This window comes from Solanum dulcamara, chromosome 9, assembly GCF_947179165.1.
Source record: "Solanum dulcamara chromosome 9, daSolDulc1.2, whole genome shotgun sequence".
In the NCBI taxonomy this organism is placed as follows: domain Eukaryota; kingdom Viridiplantae; phylum Streptophyta; class Magnoliopsida; order Solanales; family Solanaceae; genus Solanum; species Solanum dulcamara.
In genome coordinates this window covers 1,649,458-1,674,514 of record NC_077245.1, presented here as the reverse complement: position 1 = coordinate 1,674,514, position 25,057 = coordinate 1,649,458, and the positions used below count along the sequence as shown (strand labels likewise).

Genomic DNA, 25,057 nt, shown 5'->3' with positions numbered 1-25,057 from the left:
TACACCACCATCACCATAAATAAATAAAAAATGCAAGTTAATATTTTTCAACTCATAACATTAAATTCTTTTATTATATAGGTATTTTAAAATAGTCTTAATCGTAAAATTTGTCTTGATACGTGTTTTTTTCGGAAAAAAAGTATTTCAAAAATGATCAATCAAACAAATACTTCTTACCTTTTACCGAAAACACATTTTTCAGATTAATTAGTCGCTCACAAATTACTTCAGTATTTTTCAAAATAATTACTAGTTTTTAATAATTTGGCCAAACAAACTCTTAATGATGTTAAATTTTTGTAAGAGGACAAACGAATCTTTAAAAAAATCTTGAGAATTATGATCTATATATGATTATTAGCCAAATTATCTTGAGACAAAAAAAAAATCCTCTGATTTATTTGAGCCAAATTAAATGAGTTCTGTCTAATCTTAATTATCTATTAAGAACAAACTAAAAGCATGTGGTTTTTCTGAAAACACAATCTTGTAGTCAAAAATTGCAAATCCAACAATAATAACTTGGTGCTATATTCATTGCACACCATTAATTAGTAGCTTATAAACATCTTTAATTAGGACAAATTAATCATAAAACATTAGTAGGACTCACTAATCTGCAAACAATGCATGCTTGTTTTTCATAATGTAACAAAAGATTTTGCTTGTCTTTTTTATCACACAACCATGTGATGATCAGAACCCTGTTTAATTACAAAAGAACATCAAGATATATAATTTTGGATTGTGATCTTATCTTGTGTCTAATTTTTTTCTTAAAACCTTAATTAAAATGCTTAATTATTATAATTAGTAACAACAGACATCTGTCATTGCCCCCATCGTGCGTTGAAGCATACGCCAAAATTGGATGTTGTAGAAAATCGAAACACAACTCATATATAGAGAAAATAAAGCTTAATAGCCTTAAAGTTTCTGAAAAGGTAAAAGTGTTTGATTATTTCTTTTAAAAATATTATTTTTTTGAAGTTGAGCTATTAGAGAAGTTTTTAGGAATAAATAAATATTTTTAAGTAGTAGCAAAAATTGGAAAAAGTATGTTTTCCTGTAAAGCATTTGTGAAATCTTGGTAAAATACAAATTATTCTTCTAAATATGAAAAAATTATTTTTAAGCTGATCAGCCAAACACAAACGGCTACTCACTAAAAAAAAATTCAAAAATAATTTTGATAAGAACACCATATCTAAATGAGTAAATATTTAAATTTTCACCGAACAGATCCACTATTAAGTTTTATATACGGACGTATATAAATGTACGTACTTGCACAATAAAAATGATTTGAGGCAATTAAAGGTAAACTACTAGTATAAGCATTAAACATATCTCTAGTTAAACTATATTAGTAGTAGCCTAGTAGGATGGTTGAGATCTCTCTCCTCATATTTGAGTTTTTGAGAATAAAAAAAATTTAGCGGGGAGGTGTCAAACTAAAAAAAAATGCTATAATGCACGATTTAAATTTAATCGAATTTCAATACGGATATGAAATAGCGCGTGGAACAAAAAGAAAACTTTAGTGAAAGATAAAAATGTGTGTACTTTGTTATAGTTGCTTTGAAATATAAGATATATGCGCATGGTGAGGTGCCAACTTCTTGGTGATTAGAAAAAATATTGTGTAACATGTTTAATTAGCCGAGATTGTCGGGCTTAATCCAACATGATTAACGTAACAGCCGAAAGGATAAAAAAAGATTCTTCAAGAAAGCACAAATTAAACAACCAACATAAAACATTTGTTAATGGGTTTAAAGTTAAAAATAGACAAATGTCACCTCTCTACCACTCAAAGTATCCATGCAATTTATACTTTAATGTTGTTTTAATTTTCTTATTAATTATTACTTAAACCAATTTCTTATTATTTTCTTTTGTTTCTTCCATTATCTTGAATCAAGGATATATTAAAAATAGTTTTTTCTATTTCTGAACTATGAATAATGTCTACATGTATATACTTTATTCTCTTTTCGAATTTCATATCGTGAAACGATACTAAATATGCTATTAGCGTCGTTTAATGTAAAATTTGTCATTTGTGTTATCCACGGTCCAAATTCTCTTAACTTACCAAATACTTTTACAGGCTGTGGTTTTCAAGACAAACACCAAAACAAAATAGGGAAAAAAACAATAATAAAAAGGCATGCACACGCACAATTGACAGTTCAAAGTTCTTAATTTCATTCACAAAAAAAATATGTGCAAATACAACTAAATCTTATCCCGATACATATTTTATTTTTTTCAATTTATTTAATAGAGGTTAGAAAGACCAAAATGGTCGCAATATGAGTATTATTCCCTTCGACTTCCTTTTTGTTATACTACCAAAAGAAAGAAAAAAAAGTTCCTAGCAAGAAAATTTTAGAAAAACACATAGAGTAAAAATTACTGTAATATTTTTGAATAAAGTTGAGTGACTTTTCGAAATAAGAGAGGAGTACACTCGTGTGGAATTTTTTTACATCACCTAAGGTTTAAAAATTTGAAGTATATAACGCTACGAGGAAAACTTGTTCTCACCTTATTTTTATATGTAATAAACCATATAATTTAACAATAAGAGTTGCAAATTAAAGTGTGAATAAAAAATTTACTTTTAAAAAATAAATTTTAATTATATACTTGTTGATCTAATGAAAACATCGAGTGCAAATAAGATTTTTCTATATCACTAGTAGTGGTGGATCCAAAATTTCTATTAAGAGGTGTTAAAATTTAAAGAAATAAAATTGCGTAGAAGCCAAGAAGTGTCAATATATAATATATGTATATATATATACATGAAAAAATATTTTTACCGAGCTAAATAATGTAATTTTTTGACGGATAGAAAGAAGTTGCAATCACTAAACGGTAACATAACACCCTCTCATACGCTTAAAACTAGATGTTTAAAGCATGAACTGGGATGCATTTGAATCTAATAATATGATAAGAAAAATATGAGATAAGAATTACCTCCAACTTTTAATTTTCTAAACAAAAGTTACTTCCTTCGTTCAATTTTTAGTCCTGCCTCTTTTATGAATCATTAGCTTAAACAAATTAATATAAATAGTGAAGCGACGCCGTACTGGGTTAAGTACAAAAAAATGAGCGTGGTTTAATCACGGAAGCGCCTAATACGGCTAATCTGGTCAACATGACGCCCACAGTTTTTTTTACTTTTTTCACTGTAATTTTAAAATACAACAACGTTGAGTACGGGCCCGTGTAGGTCCGTGAGAGGCCCGTGACTTCTGCTCAGTTATACAACTAAGCTTCTTCGAACCTAGACATTCTATAACTCAAAAGGAAAAAAATATTCTGACAAAATGCCTTCTTGGGCTACTATTATATTCACAAATATTGTTTATTGCCCATTTGAAAGGGGTACGGAGTCAAGATGGTGACGGTTGGCATTCATCTGAATTTCTTTCATTAAAAAAATATATTATATATTTAAAATTAAATACGATACTTATGTTTATATATTGTATATTGAATCTTTTATTATAGTTTAAAAATTTATTTTGAATCATTTTAATGAAAATTCTGCCGCGAGTCAGGTTGATGATTACCAACAAGGTGCCATGTCAGCTTCTGGAGCTTACGTGAGATAACGGTATTCTTGAAAAATGGGCCGAATAAGTAATGAACAGTAGTCTCTTTGTTGCCATGTCATCAATCTGGATATTTTTTTATCCAGCAATTAATAGCTGCAAAGCCTTTTATTTGGATCCCACGTTATTTAATTTATTTATTTGAATCCCACTTATATTTCACTTTTTTTTTTGTTCTAGTAAGCAAGCAACTAAAATAGTGGACTACTATAAAGGCGAGCGTTTGGTATTCGATTCAGTATTTTAAAATTTTAATTTTGATAATTTAATAATCAATAATTAAATATAGATATTAAATATGAATGTTCAAAATTTAATATAATAAATAAATTTTGATATGATAAAAATCAAATTTTAATATAATAATTTAGTAATTTTGTATTGAAGAAAAATATATTTTAACAAGATAGGTTCATAATTAGCCAACATTTAATATATTAGCTTTTATAAAAAAGACATGTATATAGAGGTCAGGTTAGATCTCTACTCTTAAACTTTAACATTATAAATTTATCAATACAGATCAATCAAACTCACTTGTAAATATTACTCATATATATGGTAAACTCTATACGTAGGAGTGGGCATTCGATATTTCCTTAGATATTTTTAAAGTTCGATTTCAATAATTCAATAATTATAAATAGATATCAAATACTGAATTTTTAAAATTTTATTTGATATTATGATAATCAAATATTGATATGAAAAACCCAATTCGATAATTCAGTATTTGGTAATCCCGAGCTTAAAGTTTAGTAACTTTTTAATAGTTGTCCAATTGGATCTCTTTAGTTTTACTATTGTTTACTATATGGAAAACTCTATTAGAAATAATTTATTATTTTTGTGATTATAACTCATATGGGATGTAGTCCTTAATTTGGTCGCAAACTTATCAAGAACAATATCCACAAACATAAAAATTCAAAAGTGTAATCTATAACACACAAAGGGAAAAAATGAATCAAAATTCATGCACTTAAACCAGAGATCCCCAAATGATTTACAAACAAATTGGCATTACCCTTCAATATCTTAACATATATTCCCAAAATCCACTTTAATATGTTTGCCTCTACCACTCAATAATTCATAAAAGTGTAGTATTTATGTCTCACGCCAAAAACAATAAACTTTTAATTCTAGTCACAGTTTGATTTTTTTGGAAAGGATTAATATATGTGCATGTTGGGGGGAAATATATTTTAAATTAAGAAAATATTGTTGTTAGTTTGGAGGTATATTTGCAGAAAACATTGAACATTGTTGGATAAATAAATGAATAATAAATAAAATTGTTGGATAAATGAAGAGAGATCCTTTTAAATTAGAGCAAGTGGGGGCATTTATGCAGTTAAAGACTTTCTGGGGGGATGAATTTGTACCTTTTTAAAGCTTGCTGGACCATAATTGGTTTCCTACTAGCCCTTCTTGATACTTTTTATTATTACAATTTTGTACCAATTATTTTGAGACATTCAAAAAATCTCTGACCAAAATTCATTACTTATAAAGTTAATCAAAAGACCTGTGCATTATTAATTTCGATTTTTTGGATGCTCAAACTACATACCACATGTTAGGGTTTTTGTGTTCAGAGGATCAAAAATATGGTGAAACCTCTCCGTAACGATTTATCTATCCAAATATTTTTTATTGTTAGAGATAAATGCTATCATATAGACTACTAAAAACGTTACTTTCTAAATGAAAAAAAGTTGATGAATGGAATGATCCCACACGCCTATTTTTGTTTTAGGGAAATTCTTTTCCCGTTCAGGCGAATGCCGAAATGAGATTCCTAGACTCCCTAAATAATCCTCCTCTATTTAAATTAGCCTTTGAATATGAATTAGGCTTCAAAACATAAATTTACATGTTATCAGACTCAATCTTATTCTGTCTGATATGATGTCCATGGACTATGGGGGCGTTGTGATTATACTCTTAGTACATGATTGTACACATTCCAGCCCGAACTGTCATAAAAAAATATTACTATAAAGGATAATTATTATATGGTAATTTGTCCATATAACCTAAAAGAAAATTGGAGATCAACACAGTGAGGGAACCAATCAGATTTGAGCTGAAAAGTAATATTTAGAATTTGAATAGATGGGCTATGATATAATAATAGATTAAGAGAAACATATTTTGGAAGTTAGCTTAAACTTCTTAAGGAAATAAATAAAGGGAAAAAATGGGCCATCCTTGCACATGGGTAATGGTCAGATATGGAGAACTTCCAAAAATATTTATATTCATTTTTCGAAATGTAAGTTTCTCAATTTTGTTTCAATTTGTTTTCAATAATAAAATGTAAAAATTATGATATTTAAAGTAGAACAAGAACATGTTGTAGTATATATATGTCTAATCTCCAACAACCAATTGCCGCACAGCTACTTTGCTAGGTCGATCAAATTACAAAACTACTGAAAGGGAGCGTTAGAGTAACTAGTAAAATTGTTGTCATGTGACCAGGAGGTTTACAGTTCATTATTTGGATTATAAAAATATAAATATTAAATTGTGAATATAAACATTAAATACACTAACTCTAAATTTCATATCAACAAATAACAATATAGTATATACACCATCATTTACATGTTGGAGTATGAAGATAAGGTGCAAAAAAAATTGTTATAATGTCGTGTATTGACGCCTTCTTATTACTTCACGAATTAACTTTTAAAGTCGAGTTAATATTAATATCCATTTTTTTCTTTCATGCATGATATCAAAGTAGTCATAGCCTTGCACATTCCAGGTATTTGTAGTGTGTTGCCTCCAAATGTTTAGTTTTGATCCTGCGAGGGAGCGTGATAAAATATACGATCCTACATTTTTAAAGAAATTATTATAAATCTCTAATCGCGAACTAGTTTTTAGTTTTTGATTATTTTTTTTTACGCGATCACATTGATTGAAAATCGAACACTAAGTGGTTAGTATTTCCTTAAATTTCGTGCATATAATAAAAATAAAAGCAACAATTACAGACTTCATTTTAAAAAGAACATCTACTTTCCTTTTTAGTCTATTTTAAAAAAAGAATGAGCATTTTCCTTTTCAACTAGCATGTGGGAGGTCGATAATTCGTGCGTACGTTGAAAAAGCCTTTGGAAAGCACACGAACTCCACTATGTCTGTTTTCTACTGTCTTTTAGTTCCCTTAGGATTCTAATCAACCCGCTAATTACCAAATTAATCCTAATTAAAAAAATGAATTAGTTGTTGATATTGGTAGTGCAATTTTTATTTTCTAAAAGATCATATAATAGCTGGTTTTAGTGGAAGATAACAGTTTTGTACTGTACCAAAAGATTCGAGCAACAACCCTGCTAATTAGAAATTTTATGTTTTCTTGATTCTGGAAATGTCAACTGTAATTAATTAATCTAATTACTCATTTTTTGTAATGTCATTAATTTTGTTTTGAACTATTACTAAGTTGGTATATTGGCACACCTTTATTGAACTTAATTACTGATTTAAACTGGATCTATATTTACTTAATAATACTAAATCAAAATAATTTGATTTAAACATTTAATGTTGATAAATATTTAATTTATTTAATGTATGACACGATTAAAGATTTGAATTCAATCAAAGAGGAATTTCTTAGCTCACTCACACGATTTATGAAGTGGATTCAGCAGATGATTTACTATCTTTGATTTGAATTATATATAAAATAAGAAAATAATATTTAGAAGCGTAATATATTTATATAATTATTTCAAGTAATAGTGCGTGCGCTTAAACTCCATATTTATTTATTTAAAATTTGAATCTGCATCTTAGCTAATCGTGCATTGTCAATTTTATGGAGTGGCGTAGTTTACATATTATAAAGTGACAATCAAATTTTTGCTCCAACATGTTCCTAACTTTACTTTAAAGATCCTAATTTTAAATGAAGTTTTGAACTGATTAGCTTTGATAAACCAAATAACAAAGCAAAAAAACAAAAGGAGAAATGATCTAGTCGTGAAATAAGTAAGAGTGTGTTTTGGTGATTTTATAAGCTGGCCAAATTTATTTATAAGTTAATATTAATCAAAAGTTGTGAGTGGTTATACCAAATATAATTATAATGAAGATTAGCTTTGATAAACCAAATAACGAAGAAGAAAAACAAAATGAGACATGAAAAGAGTAAGAGGTTGTTTGGATGAATTTATAAGAAGATAAGATTAATCAAAAATTGTAAACTGGTTATCCCAAACATATTTATAACATTTTAGATTTGTAACACTTTTAATTTTACATTTTTACGATTTTAGTGCTAATAAATTGAGTAATTCTCAGAATACTCTTCTTAAATAAAAACTCCTAACTTCCTCACGATTCGATTTAAAAATTCTTTATCAACATTTTCTGTCAAGTGTATCAATGGTATGTTATCAGTTTAAATCCTTCGATTCAAATATGTAACTGTCAATTTATGTGTAACGTAACAAAATATTTCAACGTTTAATACTTATCAGTTATGTACAGTCAAATAATTCAAACACGGCTAAATTAAACCGGAAAAAAAGAACACTTATTTCAAAGTAAACTCCTATCCTCCATACTGATTGGAAAATGAAAAGAGAACAAAACATAGAGGATTAGTGTGTGCTTAATTTTTCTTTATTTAGTTAGTTGTCGATAAGTAGCCACGTCATATGCCTTTTATTTTCTTGGAAAGCTAAGGAATATGCATGTTTCATTGGATTACGTAAAACATTTCAACCAAAAAATAATATATAATTAAAGATTACTAAAGCATTAGAGCCACATAATATCAAGTTATCAACTAGTTGAGAGCTTTTAATTTTTTTAAATTATTGTGAACTTTGGCTCTAAAATCCTAGTGAAATCACCTCTGACATTTTCATCATATATGGTTATAAAGATTATATTTGAAAATTGACGTTACTACAACAAAAACAAAATAAAAGAAATATTTAGTATCAATAGATTTTTTTAATAATAATATTTATTATCGCAATTTTTTTTAGTAATAATTAAATCAATGTCATTGCATTTAGAGTCACTAAATTTTTCAGTAACATTTATATAGAATTTTGATTATAAATACAAATATTATATTATTACCTCCTAATATAATATGATATAATTATCGTAAAATACTTTATTTGTTTAGTGCGAGCACAACATTTGATGAACAGATGAATATGTATTATGATTAAAAAGGTTCTTTTATATATAATGTGTATAATTATATACCTTTTCTTATAATACTACTCGAAAAATTGAGCTTAACGACGGATAAATTTAATAGCTAAATAATATAATCCATCACTAATACTATTTAGCGATAAACTAACCACGAAATTTTGTTAGATACTAGCAAATATCGATAAATTAGCGATGAGGTTCGTAGATAATTTCAATATTTTTAATAATGTAATGACGTTTCACTCATTTCTTTCTTCTTCGTTGATAACAATAATCTAATTAAAACGACATAAGTATCCTAGATCTATGAAGGACATGGATATCTATAAGCCGGTGTAGCTAACCGAAGAGCGAAGAGAATGAATCATATTTCACTTTGAATTTATACAATAGGTTTGTGCAAAATCTACGAGAAGTGATTAAGCGTATTATATATGTCAATTTTCATTTTGTTAATAAAATCGTAACTATTAAGATTTCGATTAAAAGAAAAAGATCAATGTAAGGTACGTATTTTGGGAAATGGGGCCAGTTATTGACATTACGTAATTTGACCCAATGTTGTAAATATGCCTCCTGAAAATTTACATATATATTAAAAGAAATCAATGTCAAAATTGCCTTATAGAGAAACTTCAACGCCGAAATTGAGTAACCTCGAAAACTTTCAATCCCATAATTGCAAATTGCAAAAATGTAGTGGCAAAGGTCGTAAAATTACCGAAATTAGAAATAGTGGCAAATCTGGTAAATACTTTAATAATCAGGGGTCATAAATTAAGGCAAACTTTTATATAAACCCGCGCCATCTCCAATCAGAAAATCCTGGAAGCTCATTTAGTTCTACAACAACAACAAAACGACCCTCACTTACACTTAAAACGACAAAAAAAAAAGAAAAAAAGAATCATCCTATTTTCCTTTACACTTTCTCGAGAAAATGTCAGCTTGCAGTAAAATCCGTTACATTGTTAGACTCCGTCAAATGCTACGGCGGTGGAGGAAGAAGGCGGCGATGACAGCTCGCGGCCGTGTTCCCTCCGATGTACCCTCCGGACACGTGGCAGTTACTGTGGGTACTGAATGCAAGAGATTCGTGGTGCGAACGACGTATTTAAATCATCCATTGTTTAAAAAACTGCTAGCGCGTGCTGAGGAAGAGTATGGTTTCTCAAATTCAGGACCATTATCGATCCCCTGCGACGAGGCATTGTTCCAGGAGATACTTTGTTACCTTGCTCGCTGCGAATCAGATAAGAATAACGTCGGATGTTTTATCAATTTTGAGGATTTTCAGAGATATTGTCATGTTGGTATTCGGAGTAATCTCGATTTCTGGGCTGATTCTAGACCTCTTTTGAATGGAATCTCCGACAATTCCATTTGGTAAATTATTACATGATACAATTGAAATTTCGAGAGTCAATACCAAACTAATTGACCGAAATTTCTTTATATGAAGAGAAAACTAAAAAATAAAAGATGCTGCTGATTTTGATCCGGGTTCGACTCGTCCGAGTTAGTTCGCCTGCATAGTTAAATCGCTTGACTCGGTTTGTTGATGTGTTTTCCTTTTTCTTTTACTAATTGAGGAAATTATTCTTTGCTTATCAGAAATAAAATTTACTGATAAGTTTAAAAGTTTTTCTTTATAGGATTTAACTCGTATATATACTAATTGTGTATTAAATCGTTGCACTATTAGTATATTATTAACATGTTATAACATTTGATTAACCTGCTTTATTTTTCTAGTTATTAAGTCACTTTTCATGAACGATTATTTATAGTGTTAATTGTAAATAATTGTTTATGTTTTGTGAAACTAATAACCTGAATAATAAGATCATGTTAAAATGTTGTAACATGTAAATTTATATGGATAGTGTAAGAATTATTTACATGATTAATAAAAAACAAGTTAAATCCTTTTATATATATACAATTTTTACAATGGAGGTAGGTGGTTCAAGAGTCAAGAGTCGAGTCTACTCCGGAGAATGTGATTGGAGATGGCAAATGGTGGGCAAGACTTTTTTTACCACTGAGTCGTCCCGGGTTCGACTCGGAGTGAAATTCAAGAATATCGAGACACTAATCATCATGAGGAGCAGACAAATTAATGTAAATTTTTATTTATGTTTAACATGATTATTGTTGATTGATGATTGGAAACATATAGAGAAAATTTAATCAAATATAAATCTTCATTTTAATTTATTTATTATCTTATTTATTTATTAATTTGTTTTGAAAAAAAATATCATAATTTATATTACATATTTAAAATCACAAAATTAAAAAAGTTGTGTCAAATCAAATTAAGATACATAAATTAAATCAGAGTACTACGTATGAGTTTCTGTTGTTTTATATAGTGTGGAATAATTGAGTAGTAACGTGCAGGTCGTTGTGGGAGTTATAATGATAACACCCCCATGTGAAAACCCACAGTACTCTCTCACGTACTACGTACTGTTTTTAATTTTTTTTTTGTTTCTCATTCGATCGGATGTTTGAAATTTGTATTAGAGTCCCGATTAATTTTGAGTCGCGCACTACAGAGCTCACTCGGAAGTAACGTTCCCAACAGAATTTTCTTCGTACTCAGAGTTCGAATCCAAAACTTCTAATTAATAGTGAAGCAGTCTCACCAGAGAACTAGAACCCATGAATTGATACTAGCTGTATTATTTGTAAGAGGAGTGGCCTTGGAGGGTTGCCGGGGGGTTGTTAATGATGTTTTTAGTTTGACCTTTTCCTATGTTTAGTCAATTAACATGAAACTCAACAACTTAGAAATTTAATTGCATGCAATAGTGCCTAGCTACTTTTTTTGTATGAGTTAAACTGACTTAAGTGCACAAAAAATAAAAGACAGAGCGAGGATTTGCTGCATAATTCATAGCTCGTTTTATTTATTCAGTTCGTAACAAAAGCTTTACGTAAACATGAAAACTATTGGATGTTATTGTCACCATTGTTGTACTTCCATTTCCTCTTACTATCTAATATACAATGTGTGTTTTAGGGCTCAATTAATTCGATTTCACATTACGTAACATGACCTCTTTAACGTTTACACAGCCGAAAAGGCTTGCTAGCTATCTAGATTTTTTATATTCTAATGACTCAAGCTCAAGACTTCAAATTATAAATAAAAAGATCATATTCACTCAACCACAACTTTGGACGATATCATTATTGGGCTTGACTGACATACTGGCAAATAGAAAGAATCAATAGAAAGTAAAAGAAAAGAACATTTTTTTATATGTAAATCTATTTTATGTCTTAAAGGAAGACGAGTGATTGGACGCTAATGATGATGTTAGTTTTGGAATAATTTCTAATATTCTTTTTCAGAAAAGAAGTAATGAAACTGCCAAACAAGATACAGCTCATGTTTGAGACTTTTGACTTTAAATTCAAATTGATACTTCTGACTTGTTCTTCTAGTTCAACTTCTTTGTGCTACTTAATTAAAACAAATGATTTCCAAATGGACTAGTCTTAAATTTTATCCATAAAATTGAATTTATGTCTAGTGGAATATAAGTGTTTTAAAGGCGTGAAAATAACTTGTGAGATATTATGATATAATTATGACGCTTAAAATTATTCGTCATGACCCACTGGACTGTCAATAGATTAAGACAAAAGAAAGTTGCTTGGATGATAAGCACTCCTCACTTAACCTTAAAGTTGTGAGTTCAAGTCACCAAGAGAGCAAAAAGATGGGAGCTCCCAGGGGAGGGGGGTAAAGCACTTCTCACTTCCAACCTGAAGTTTGTTGATTTGATAAATGGATATAGTTTAAATAGTATTGTGAAAAGTGGCTATCAGGCGCAATTGTTGCCTCTAGAGTGGAGTAATAGCGAAACAATTACGAAGATTTGTGCTAGTCCATTTGTGTTAATGATCAAACTTACTAAAATGGCGACTAAAGCCCATCTATACATATTCCTACCAAATATTTAGGCCTATTTTTCTTGGGCTTTAACATTGTCATTGTTGATGACTAATCCATAATATATCAAGAATGGGCTAATCATTATAATGTGGGTCAGTCTCACAAATGTTACTATTTTCGGATGATGTTTAATTTTTGCATTTCAAATAAGGAAATTTAAATAAATGTACTACATTAAGAAAATATTTATCATTTATAGTAATAATATTTTTTTTCACTGAACACTTATAATACATATTAGCGAGAATAATATGATATATCTGTCATGTATTAAAAGTGAATTACTCATGCAATATAAATGTATTATAAGTGTTTTAAAACATATTATACTTGTTTGGTAAGAAATTGACATAATGTATTATAAGTGTATTAAAATATGTGATAAATAAATTATCCATTAATAAAACTTGTATTATATGAGTTTTATAAATTATTCTCGCTAAAATGTATTAAAATTATATTATAATTATATTATAAGTGTTTAGTAAAAAAATAATATTAATATTATAAATGGTAAATATTTTCTTAATGTAGTACATTTATATAAATTTCCAGTACTAGAAGGTAAGCACACGTGATTGTATGGTCAAAAGAATGGAGCACATGTGAACCACTTACAAATAGTTAATGGGCCAAATATATATATGTGTGTCCATCTACATACCAACAAAAGAGGCTAAATATATAAGATAGTTTAGTGCCCATTTATGTATCAACATAATAAAAGGCTGCCAATTTTTTTGGAGTTATATTTCTTTTTTGATCTGCCAAAAACTAAAAGAAGCAAGAAAACGAAACCTAAACCATAACTAGAATTTCCACAAATCAATTTAATGATGATTTCTGCAATTCTGTGGTCCTCTTAACCTACTTGTATTTGGCACCACTCTACTACTCTCTTAAAGCCACTGAAAAAGCATATAGTTATTTGGACTTGTTTGTGTGACATGTGATTTTCGAGATATACACTAAAGTTTTACGGTTTAAAGATATCAAAGTTATCGATTGATTGAGTATATCTGATATATGTTCATTACGGAAAGTTCAAAGAAAAACCTACTTATTCAGATGTAAGTAATTCTTGTTTGTAAGGTATACACTTTGTCCGTTTCTTTTTTTGAGAGTCATTCCCCATTCATGCGGAGGATAGTTGGGTTTTAATAGGTATAAATGGAAAATGAAGAGTTGTAGCTCTTATGAAAAGTTGTGACTTCTATGAAAAGTTGTGATTTTTTTGAAGAGTTGCGATTTTTCTAAAAGGTTGTAACTTTTGCGAATGATTGTGACTTTTGCAAAGGGTTGTAACATTTCCAATATGGCCCAGTAAACACATGTTCACACTACTCTTTTTGTCTATAAATAGAGGATTTTTCTCTCATTTTATAAACAACGAATTTCTGTACTTCTTCTTCTACTTAATCTTCTATCCTATGGTTCGTTGACACCGTGGTTTTAGGTATCAATACACTGGTGAGTAACATCGTTCTATTTTGGAATGATATATTCCATTAAACTCAGGTACTTTAAGGGAATAATTTCCTTAAGAACACGTTGTGCATTCAATGGGCTCGAATTTCTTCTTTGAGAAAAATATTTTGTATATTATTTCTAATCTGTTTCAAATTCGATTTTCTTGACTAGTTTTAAAAATACTCTCTAAACTTTACTATTTCTTACTAAGTTCTCTAAAATTATTGTTCTAAATATGTTAGTGATACAGGTTAAACAACGAATATAAACTTCTGAAGGATTAAAAAACCAAAAGAGATATTGATAAAATGTAGGGTCTCTCCCACCAGCGGGATAAAAAAGTTGTATTAAATTTTTAATCGGTTAATATTTGATTAAATGTGGTAGTCTCTTTAATTTGTGTGTCAAAATGGAATCATCTTTCCTTGAGAGTGATGCAAAGTATAAATCAGAAAAATTAAAGCCCAAAAGGCCTTAGTTTACAAATTTACATCAGATTCGATTTGTGTCAGTCTCAAACTAAGATTTCAATTATTCGTATCAAAATAAATGTTATTTTATATAAAAATTTGTTCATTAAAAAATTACAAATACAATATGCTAAATCTCTTGAAAGTTGAACACTACTAAGAAAATGAAGTATAAAAGTACAATTGAAAAAATATACTAATTTTTGTCTTAAATTCCTAAGTGACATTTATTTTGGATAATTTTTTTTTAAGATAGATGCTTATTTTGAAACGAAAAAAATGATAACTAGTACACTAATTTACTTACTTTGCACATCCCCGTCCATAAAAGGATAAAAATAGCTGAATAATAATAAATCACCAAATATATCCAATTGTAAGCATTTGACTTGAATGATGGAAAAAATGGCATATACACTGTAAACTATTTTATTTATCTTTTTTTTCTACATGATAATTCGTAAACAAGCATTAATATAAATGTGAGAATTGATTATTATCAGGTGCTCTGATGAATCTAATAAAGCAGTAAGTATAAGCAGAATCTAATGTGTCTTTCCATTTGAAGCTCGTTATGTTGGTATTGGCTGTGATTGATGAATCTTACATTTGAAGCAGCGGTAGAAATAAATCTATAAAGTTTAATAGTTTTGATTCAAATTCACAATTTAGTTATGAAGAAACTATAATTACCGTAATGAGGAATTGTTTCTTTATTATTCTTAGAAAGTTATTAACAAAATTCCAACTATAGAATCATGAGTTTCTAACTTTGCTGTCTTTATCATTCTTGGTCAGTGATTATATTAATTAATTACGACACGTGGCAACAAAATTGTGAGAAACAAGACAAAGAAGCAACAAGCGATATGACAAATGATTGTCATAGATTATCATTAAACAGAGAAAGTTTAGAGAAAAGAGGAAATTAATTAACCACCAAATTAAAAGTACCAAAAGGCAAATCGAATCCTATGAAAAACACTATTAGTATATGGTTTAGGCAAAAAATAATTGAGTTAAAATATATGAATTGAACCACGATATATTCACCTAGGATAGAACTTAATATTCAATTATATAGAAAATAGGTTATATTTAGATTATTTTTCAACAAATTGTATCAAATACTATTGAGTAATTAACGATACAAACAAAACATAATACGCGGATAATTAAGTGGTAAAACAATTAATAATTATGATACATTTGTGAATATTCACAAGAAAAGGAATGAAAATACACATTTCAATTAATTGAAGGTTAAGTATGCATAACCAAATATCATTAGAACTAATTGAGGAACAAAAAAGATAATATGAAGTTTTAATATAAATAATTTTTATATCATCAGGTTATCTTTATCAGTTATAAAAGATAATATATCTTATTTTCACCATATCGAAATTTAAATTTGCAAATTTTAAGAAGACTTATACGTAGAAATTCATTGCACGAGCGGATAGTGAAAAAAATTGTCTCTATTTATGATATATAAAACATAAAAGTCTAAAATAAATTTGCATTTATTATCACAATTTTTTTTTTATAGTTAGGTGTTTTAATTAATAGTATGGGGTGGTGGATTAAAGCTGTCTATGTATTATGTTTTGTGGTCCCAAAGAGCATAATTTTGGTTCCATATTCCTCTTATCTCCTAATATGACAACTTTTAATTTCTTTTTTTTTTTCCTCCTTTTAGTTTATGGTTTGTCCATAATATATATTCTATTCTTTCGTATCAACAAAGCAAAGATTGATTTTTTCAACCAAAGTGGAAAATTATTTTTTTAAAAAGGAAGTCAGCTTCACTATTTATAATCATTTCTCTTCTATATAAAGATAAAGAGTCATCTATAAGTTTGAGGAGGCTAAATTCTATTATTAGAAATAAAAATTATTAATAATATATTGTTTTTGGTATACCTATTTCATTTTCATGGGAAAATTATTAAGAGTTGAGATTAGGTATATTGTGAGACTTTAATTAATTTGGTATTGAATTCAAGCCTTTACACTATCAGATTATTTTAAAATATTAAATAATTATTTACTCCAAACTACATAAGTTATACTAGTATATAGTAATCAAATGTGATTTTTTTTTAAAAAAAAATCACATTAGTATATAGTAACTTGCTTGTTATTTAGTATAGCAAGTAGTCTACATGCATGCATATTATAAATGTATATCAAATGAAAAAAGATGCCAGCTAGGAGTTAAAACTAATGCAATCACGAATTAGACAGACAAATATTATAATTAGCCAACTGGATTAGGGTATTTCATACGTATTTGTTTAGTATTACGTCATATCAAATGTACAATCCTATTATATATATTAGCAATTTATTATTGAACTGTCTTAATCGGTAATAGTGTTTTTTATTTATTATTCTTTTGTAATTTAGTTTAGTGATTTTTTGATTATATATGTCTCAACGTACGTGCGTGGTCTTCAATGACCCAAATAACTCCTCTTAATCAAGGCACCTTTAAATAGACACTAACTCATTAATCAAACTTTACATTAACTTGAATCAATAACTGTGAGCAAATGATTTTTTACACTATGGGTGTGTTTGGGATGAAGGAAAATGTTTTGTTCGAAAATAAATGAGTTTCTTACTTATTTTCTAGTATTTGGTAAGTAAGCAATTTTTTTTTATTATATAATCTAGTAAAATACTATGTGTGGAGGGGAGGGGGTTGGAGATGTTGCGTGGGTGGGGAGGAGATGATGAACTTGAAATGTATTGAAACTAGTGACATGGGAGGTTATAACTAACTTAAACAGAATTAGGTAGTAGTTCGATTATTGTTTGATGATAGGAATGATGTGTAGATTCGAAGGTTCTTCTTCTAACTCCAAATACCTTCAGCCCTAAATCCATGGCTTTCTCCATGGTAGTTGAGCTTAACATCGTATTAGAGCCAGTGATCTAGTGCTCCTATTCCGCATAATTTTTTTTTTTATTTTCTCTTCGTCTCTTTATCTTTTCTTTATCACTTCAAAATTCTTGATTTGAATTCTCAAAGCTTAAATGGGTGATGCGAATGTAAATCGTGACACTCTAGTAGCAAATCATAATGATCCACTATATTTGCATCCTACATACACTCTAGGTGTGACGTTAATCGCATTTCAGTTGACAAGAATAGAGAACTATGCTTTATGTAGCAGGTATGTGAAAATTGCTTTGCTAGAGAAGAACAAACTTGGATTTATTGATGGAACTTGCGTTAAATCAGCATACACTGGTGCATTGTTAAATCGATGAGAAAGGTGTAATGTCATTGTTCTATTATGGATCATGAATGTAGTGTCCAAAGAGTTAATGACTAGTATCACTTATGCATCAGACTCGTGTAAGGTCTGGGATAACCTGCGGAAAAAAATTGACAAGGAGAACAATGTGAGAACCTTTTATTTGCACAAAGAAATAACATTTCTCACACAAGAAACACCACTGTTTCATCTTACTTTTCTAGACTCAGTGACTTATGGGATAAATTTGATGCCTTAATTCTGCCTTCGACTTGTGATTGTGAGACGTCCAAAACATCTGCTAAACATACTCAGAAGCACAAGACCTTTCAATTTCTCACACGATTGAATGACTCATATTCTAGAGCCAAGAGTCAGATTCTCATGATACAGCCTTTGCCTAGTTTGAACCAGATCTATGCTCTAGCCATACAGGAGGAAAGCCAATGATCTTTGTCTAAAGCTGTGCAGAAAATTGATATGAACGAATCTACTGTGATGTCAAACAGACCAGGACAAAGTTACAAACCCAACAAATCTCATTAATATTGTGATCACTATAAGAGAATTGGCCATACTAAAAGTATATATTATAGATTAATTAGGTATCTTGATGATAGAGACACTCAACAAGATAAAAATTTTCAAAATGAGAGAGGTTATCAAAACAATAGAGGTTATCAGAATAACAGAGGATATTAAAATGACAGGAGGTATTAGAATGATAAGAAGAATGATCGAAATGATCAAACGTATCAGCACGATAGGTCATTTTTTTTATCATACACCGAAAATGAAATATCATCCTAAAATTGTAGCTAATTGTGTGACTGAAGAATCACAGAACTTGATTCCTAATCAACTTGTTCTTGACAAATTGGCCCCTATCTTCTCACCCAAGCAGTACCATCAGATTCAACAGATGATCAATGATAGACAAGAAAGTGATGTCATGGCCAACATTGTTAATGCCTCAAATTCCAACACAGGTATTACTTTGTCCCTATTGTCTAAATTAATGGAGACACAATGGGTAGTAGATACATGAGCCACTAATCATGTGGTTTCAAGTTAAGAATTATTGCAGAATCCCAGTCTTCTAGTAAAAATTGGCTCTGTACATTTGCCTAATGATGAAAAATCTGAAATCACTCGCGAAGGGTTTGTGGATATTCTGTAGAATCAACAAATTAGCAATGTCCTTTTTGTCCCAAATTTCTGTTTAATCTACTTTCAGTGTCTAAACTCACTAAAAAATTGTAATGTATGGTGGGATTTTATCCTGACTTTCAGGATCTCTGCACTGATAGAGTGTTGGGGATTGGTAAGGAATCAGAAGGACTATATTTATTTGGAGATGTAGCTCAAACAAGACTTAAACCAGTTTTAGCTTCTAATAAAACAATTGTGTTACCAACACAAAGTGTTAAAGACTCTATCTCCCTCAACATTTGGCATAAGAGGCTTGGACACATGCCAATGGCAACATTGCAGAAGATTAATAGATTCAAGCGAAGTGTAGTAAATAAATCTTGTAGTCCTTGTCATGTATTACCTTTAGTTAGACAGACAAGCTCTATTTTTCAGTTAGTAATAGTACATCTCTTGTTGTATTTAACTTGTTGCATGTTGTTGTTTGGGGGACTTATAGGGTGCCCACTATTGATGTCAAGAGGTTTTTTGTCACTGTAGTAGATAATTTTTCTAGCCTACCCTAGATATTTTTGATGACTTCTAAAGATAAAAAATTTTGGATCCTACAGACTTTTTTTTATGATTAAAACTCATTACAACTATGCTGTGAGGATTTTCAGAACTGATAATGGTTCAAAATTTGTCAACACTTCCGTAAAAGAAAATTTAGCCTCACGAGGTACCATACATCAGACCACATGTGGCTACACCCCCAGCAGAATGGTGTTGTGTAAAAAAAGGCATAGGTATATTCTAAAGGTTGCTAGAACCTTGAGGTTTGAGGCTGCTATACCTCTTGCATTTTAAGGAGAGTGTGTGCTTACAGCTGTCCATATTATTAACAGATGGCCATCCAATGTTCTAAAGGGTAAATCACCTTTTGAAGTATTCTTTAATGTTGCTCCTTCTCTTGATCAGTTAAGAGTGTTTGGTTGCCTCGCTTATGCCGTAAATATTAGAAGGCATGACAAGTTTGAGGCTAAAGCTTTACCTACAGTATTCATGGGGTATTTAGCTACTAAGAAAGGTTACAAATTATTTAATTTGCAGACTAAACAATTCCTTTTCAATAGGGATGGTATTTTCCATGAATTTGTTTTTCCTTTTAGGCAGCTAAGGCCAAATCATGGTCCTTTGTGTTCTATTTTGGATTTTGTTGATCACATTATCCTTGATTTTCCCACTCACCTTATGTTCAGGACCAGCTACCTCAAGATACTCACCTTATGTTCAGGACCAGCTACCTTAAGATACTCATCCAATAATTGACCATGTTCCTACAGATTTGCCAACAGCAGATATTTCTTCTTTACGTGATATACTCAATGTTGTACTAGCTTCAACACTTGTGAGACATTCTCAAGGAACCAAAACTACTCCCACTTGGTTTCGAGATTATGTAGTCAATTCCTGTACTTACCCTATGGCTCATTACTTAATTTATGATTCTCTATCTCCTTCTTATGTTGCATACTTAGCTGCTCAGACAACTGAATTGAAACCTCAGCATTACCATGAAGCTTCAAAAGATTCTAGGTGGGTGCTATCATACAATAAGAAATTGCAGCCTTTGAAGAGAATGGTATGTGGGATCTTGTTGATCTCCCTTCTGGTAAGACTGTCATTGGGTGCAAATGGGTGTTTAAGATCAAATATAAAGCTAATGGTGATGTAGATAGATACACGGCGAGGTTAATTGCTAAGGATTTTAGCCAAAAAGAGGGTCTTGACTATATTGAGACTTTTTCCCCTATAGCTAAAAGGTCACTGTGAGGTTTGTCCTTGCACTTGTAGCCTCTAAACTTTGGCATATTTACCAAATAGATATGTACAATGCATTCCTACAGGTGATATCATTGAGGAGGTGTATATGCAATTGCCCTTTAGTTTTTTGTTTCTCATACTCAGAGTGCTAACAAGGTCTACAAGTTAAAAAAACAATTATATGGTCTGAAACAGTCTTTTCGACAGTGGAATTTGAAGCTTATAGCTGCTCTTTAGGATTTAGACTTTACCCAAAGTCATTTTGATTACTCCCTCTTCACTCAGATCACTAGATATGATATAGTTATTATTCTTGTATATGTTGATGATCTTTTGATCACTAGGTCCAATTCGACTCTTTTTGTCTCTACTAGGCTCGCATCACGGCAGAAATTTAAAATGAAGGATTTAAGGGAGTTGAAATTTCTTCTTGGCATTGAATTCGCAAGAAATGCTTCTCATATATTGATGAACCAGAGAAGATATGTCTTGGAATTGATTGTAGATTCAGGGCAAGGGGGAGCTAAGCCAGTATCGACTCTTATGGATTTCAATCAACACCTCACCTCATATGAGTTTGATGTTACTACAAATAGCTCTCGTGATGACCACCTGCTAAAAGAAATTGGAAGCTATCAAAGATTGGTAGGAAGGTTATTATATCTAATTATGACTAGGCCAGATATAACCTATACTGTCCACATTTTGAGCCAGTTTATGCACAAGCCTAAAAAGCCTCACGTGAATGCTTCCATTAGAGTGATCAGATACATCAAGAATGTACCAGGTCTTGGTTTACTTATGTCATCAAATAAGGCTCAGAATTTGATTGCATACTGTGACTCAGATTAGGCTGTTTGCCCACAGACTAGAAAGTCAATAACAGGATACATGGTGAAATTTGGCAACTCACTTATATCTTCGAAATCTAAGAAACATAACACTATATCAAGAAGCTCAGCAAAAGAAGAATTTAGAAGCACAGCATCAACTGTTGTAGAGCTCTCTTGGCTGACAGGTTTATTCAAGAAATTATGAGTATCAATAATTTAGCATATTAATATGTATTGTGATAGCAAGCCTGTTATAGACACATAAATTTCGTTAGATTTAATTCATTTAAAATTTGGATTAAATTCATAGTTTTGGGTTGAATAATTATTTTGACTGCACAATTTATAAATAAGTCTATTTTATTTATTAAATTCAAGTCCGAGGTCCATTTCATCTCGAGACCCAAGCTCATGCCACATGTCAAGATGACTTGGCATCCCAGTCAAGTTAAAGACCAACAAGAGGATGCCACATGTTCAAATGATGTGACGATCCTGGTCAAAGTTCAATAACCAATCAAAAAGCAACGCTATCATTTGCTTACCAAGCTGGAAGTTAAGAATGTTTTCTTACCCATCAGCTTGAGGGGAGTATTGAAGCTAGTGACGTGACAGTTAGTTAAAGATAGTTAGATAGGAGGTTATAACTAACTTAAACAGAATTAGGTAGTAGTTCGATTACTGTTTGATGATAGGAATGATGTGTAGATTAGAAGTCTAACCAAAAGAAAGAGCTTATATGCCACATAAACTTCTTCCATTCACAGCGGATGCGCGACTAAGAGTTAGGACTGGAAGTCAGGAATTCCCAGTGCCTGTAAGATGTAAGAGCATAGCTAGATTCCAGAGAGAGTTTTGAGTTCTCATACACTATAGTAACTGCTTAGCTCTAAATCCAATGACAGCTTTCAGTCTATAGTTGCTTATATGCGCTACTAGTGAGACAGCTGATATGCCACTATTTTCTATAGAAGAAGGATAACATGAGCAGCTAAATTGTAACTCGAAGTTAACCTTGTTGGGGTTCTTTCACCGATCCTTAGGTATGGTTGACTTGACTGATTAGTCTCACGGGCCTTAGCTTAGATTGGACAAGTAAACTTCTGGGCCCAACCGAAACGAAGGAAAAGCCCTCAAAAATGAACAAAGCGAACTGAGTTATCCCTGCTTTATCCATCTCTACTTCGCGGGACTAACCAAAGAGACGATGAACTCACACTTGCTGGTAAAGTCGTCCTAGGATGAAAAACATATTACAGGACGAGACTGATGCTGCGGGATATAGCAGAAAGGGGTGTAACAAAACTTGCAGCGAAAAGTACTGAAACAAACTCCAACTCAAAGATCAGGGAGGGAAACTCTGACTCTTCTCTTACCTCATACCTCGCCTATTAGACCTCCTATCGAGTGAAAGTCTTCGCTTGTATCCAAACCTCCTATTCAACTCTAACTGGCGCAACTTGCACCAAGCTTGGCTGTACTTAGATAGTAAATTCAATTAGGAGCACAACGTATTCTCGTTGAGATCATATACAAAATATATGGGGGAAGAAATGAGAGGGCCTAACTCTCCATAGGCCGTTTGCACTCGCTCGCCTAGCACGACAGAAGAAAGTCAAACTCATACACCACTCATATACAGGCACAACCCATATACGTATCCACAGACCTCTAAGAGTAAGAAAACAGTAACATAAGGCGGGACAGAGCCCCTACCGTACCCGTAACCAAACAAATATATACACCACGTTTAGTACCAAAATCATGCTCCAGCACAATGGAGCACTTCTGGATTGCTGAGTGGAACCCCTATGCTGGCGGATCCCCAAACTGTGTACCTGTACCTACGGGCATGAACGCAGCCCCCCGGAGAAGGGGGTCAGTACGACATATGTACTGAGTATGTAAAATATAATATAGCACAACTGAACACATATCTGAAACAGCGAAGTAGGGGATAACATATCATATGAAAACTTATACCTGTACCCTGTGAAGTATCAAAGTATGCATGTTTACATTATATCGTATAGCCGGCCCTATCAGGGGTCCGGTGGATATATCTGTAATATCGTCACAGCCCAGTGCCATCACCACCTTATTACCACGCATCATCATATATATACACACGTATCCCGGCCCTCTAGTGAGGGACTCGAGGAATAATGCAGTGAGCTGCGCACGAGAACATATCCAGGCACGGGACTCAGGGAAAGATGGGTCACAGTATACACGAGTAGAGTAATGAGCAACTATATGCAATTTAAATCATTATCGAAGACTCAACCGTAGAAGAAAATTAAGCTATTGTCTGAGAATCAGGATTGTAATGTAATCACCTTAAATGCCCTTTAAATGCCATTAGGGGATATACTAGTTAGTGTTTTGGGGTCCTTAGACACGTACTAAGATAATGCTAATTGCTTAAGGACTCCAGAATACATGTTTTCATATAGTCCTTACAACTAGGAGCCCGTATATTCATTAAGTCCTTAGTATAGGTAAGGCTCAAGGAAAGTAGCTTAATTGTTATAAAAGTTCATTACCCAGAAGTGAATAAAAGACACTTAGAAATGGAATTACTTTAGAGATCACATCATTGTTTACTTACCTCTACGACATGCCAAAAGAAGAGAAAGAATAGGCTTTACCTACCTCTTATGGATTCCCCGTAATCGTGTCCACGTCGTTGTCCTCGAAACCTATTTAACACGGAAGTAAGGCAAGTATTAACAACCTTAGACTTTTCAGCAACTTAGACTACCTACGAGTATTCATCGAGCTCGTCCCCTCGCTCGCATCCTCGACTAGTTCCTTAACCAGTTAAGAAGTTAACGAAAATCGGACAACACCTCCCCTATAACGTGCCCTATCCGAATACACAACCATGTCCTTAGCACCTGCAGCTAACCAACAATACAACCAGCAGCCCAAAAATATACATATTACGACAACATTACACAATATAAACCCTCAACAATTCACTCGAAACTAAGATACCAAAACTAGAGTTTTTAATCTTCCTTTCGCGAATTCTTTAATTGCAAAGCGGAGGGTCGTGTGGCTGCAACCAGAAGCCACCCACGCCCTTAGCAACACACATTCCAGCACCCTAACAACTCATCACACGACCAGCAGTCACATACCACAAGCACGAGGCATTATACAATGTAATTGTATGCATTGAGTTTAAAAGTTTATCGTGAAATCAGATATTTTCCAAAATTCTCTCAACTATTTTCTT

General features: G+C 31.3%; 1 protein-coding gene across 1 annotated transcript; it reads left to right on the top strand.

The window, feature by feature from the left end:
• Positions 1-9,678: 9,678 nt before the first annotated feature.
• LOC129903185 (auxin-responsive protein SAUR50-like) lies at positions 9,679-11,037 on the top strand. Its single transcript, XM_055978688.1, has 2 exons — positions 9,679-10,393; positions 10,804-11,037. Exon 1 carries the CDS (start codon positions 9,781-9,783, stop codon positions 10,228-10,230), a length of 450 nt encoding a protein of 149 aa, XP_055834663.1. The 5' UTR covers positions 9,679-9,780; the 3' UTR covers positions 10,231-10,393; positions 10,804-11,037.
• The last annotated feature ends 14,020 nt before the right edge of the window (positions 11,038-25,057 follow it).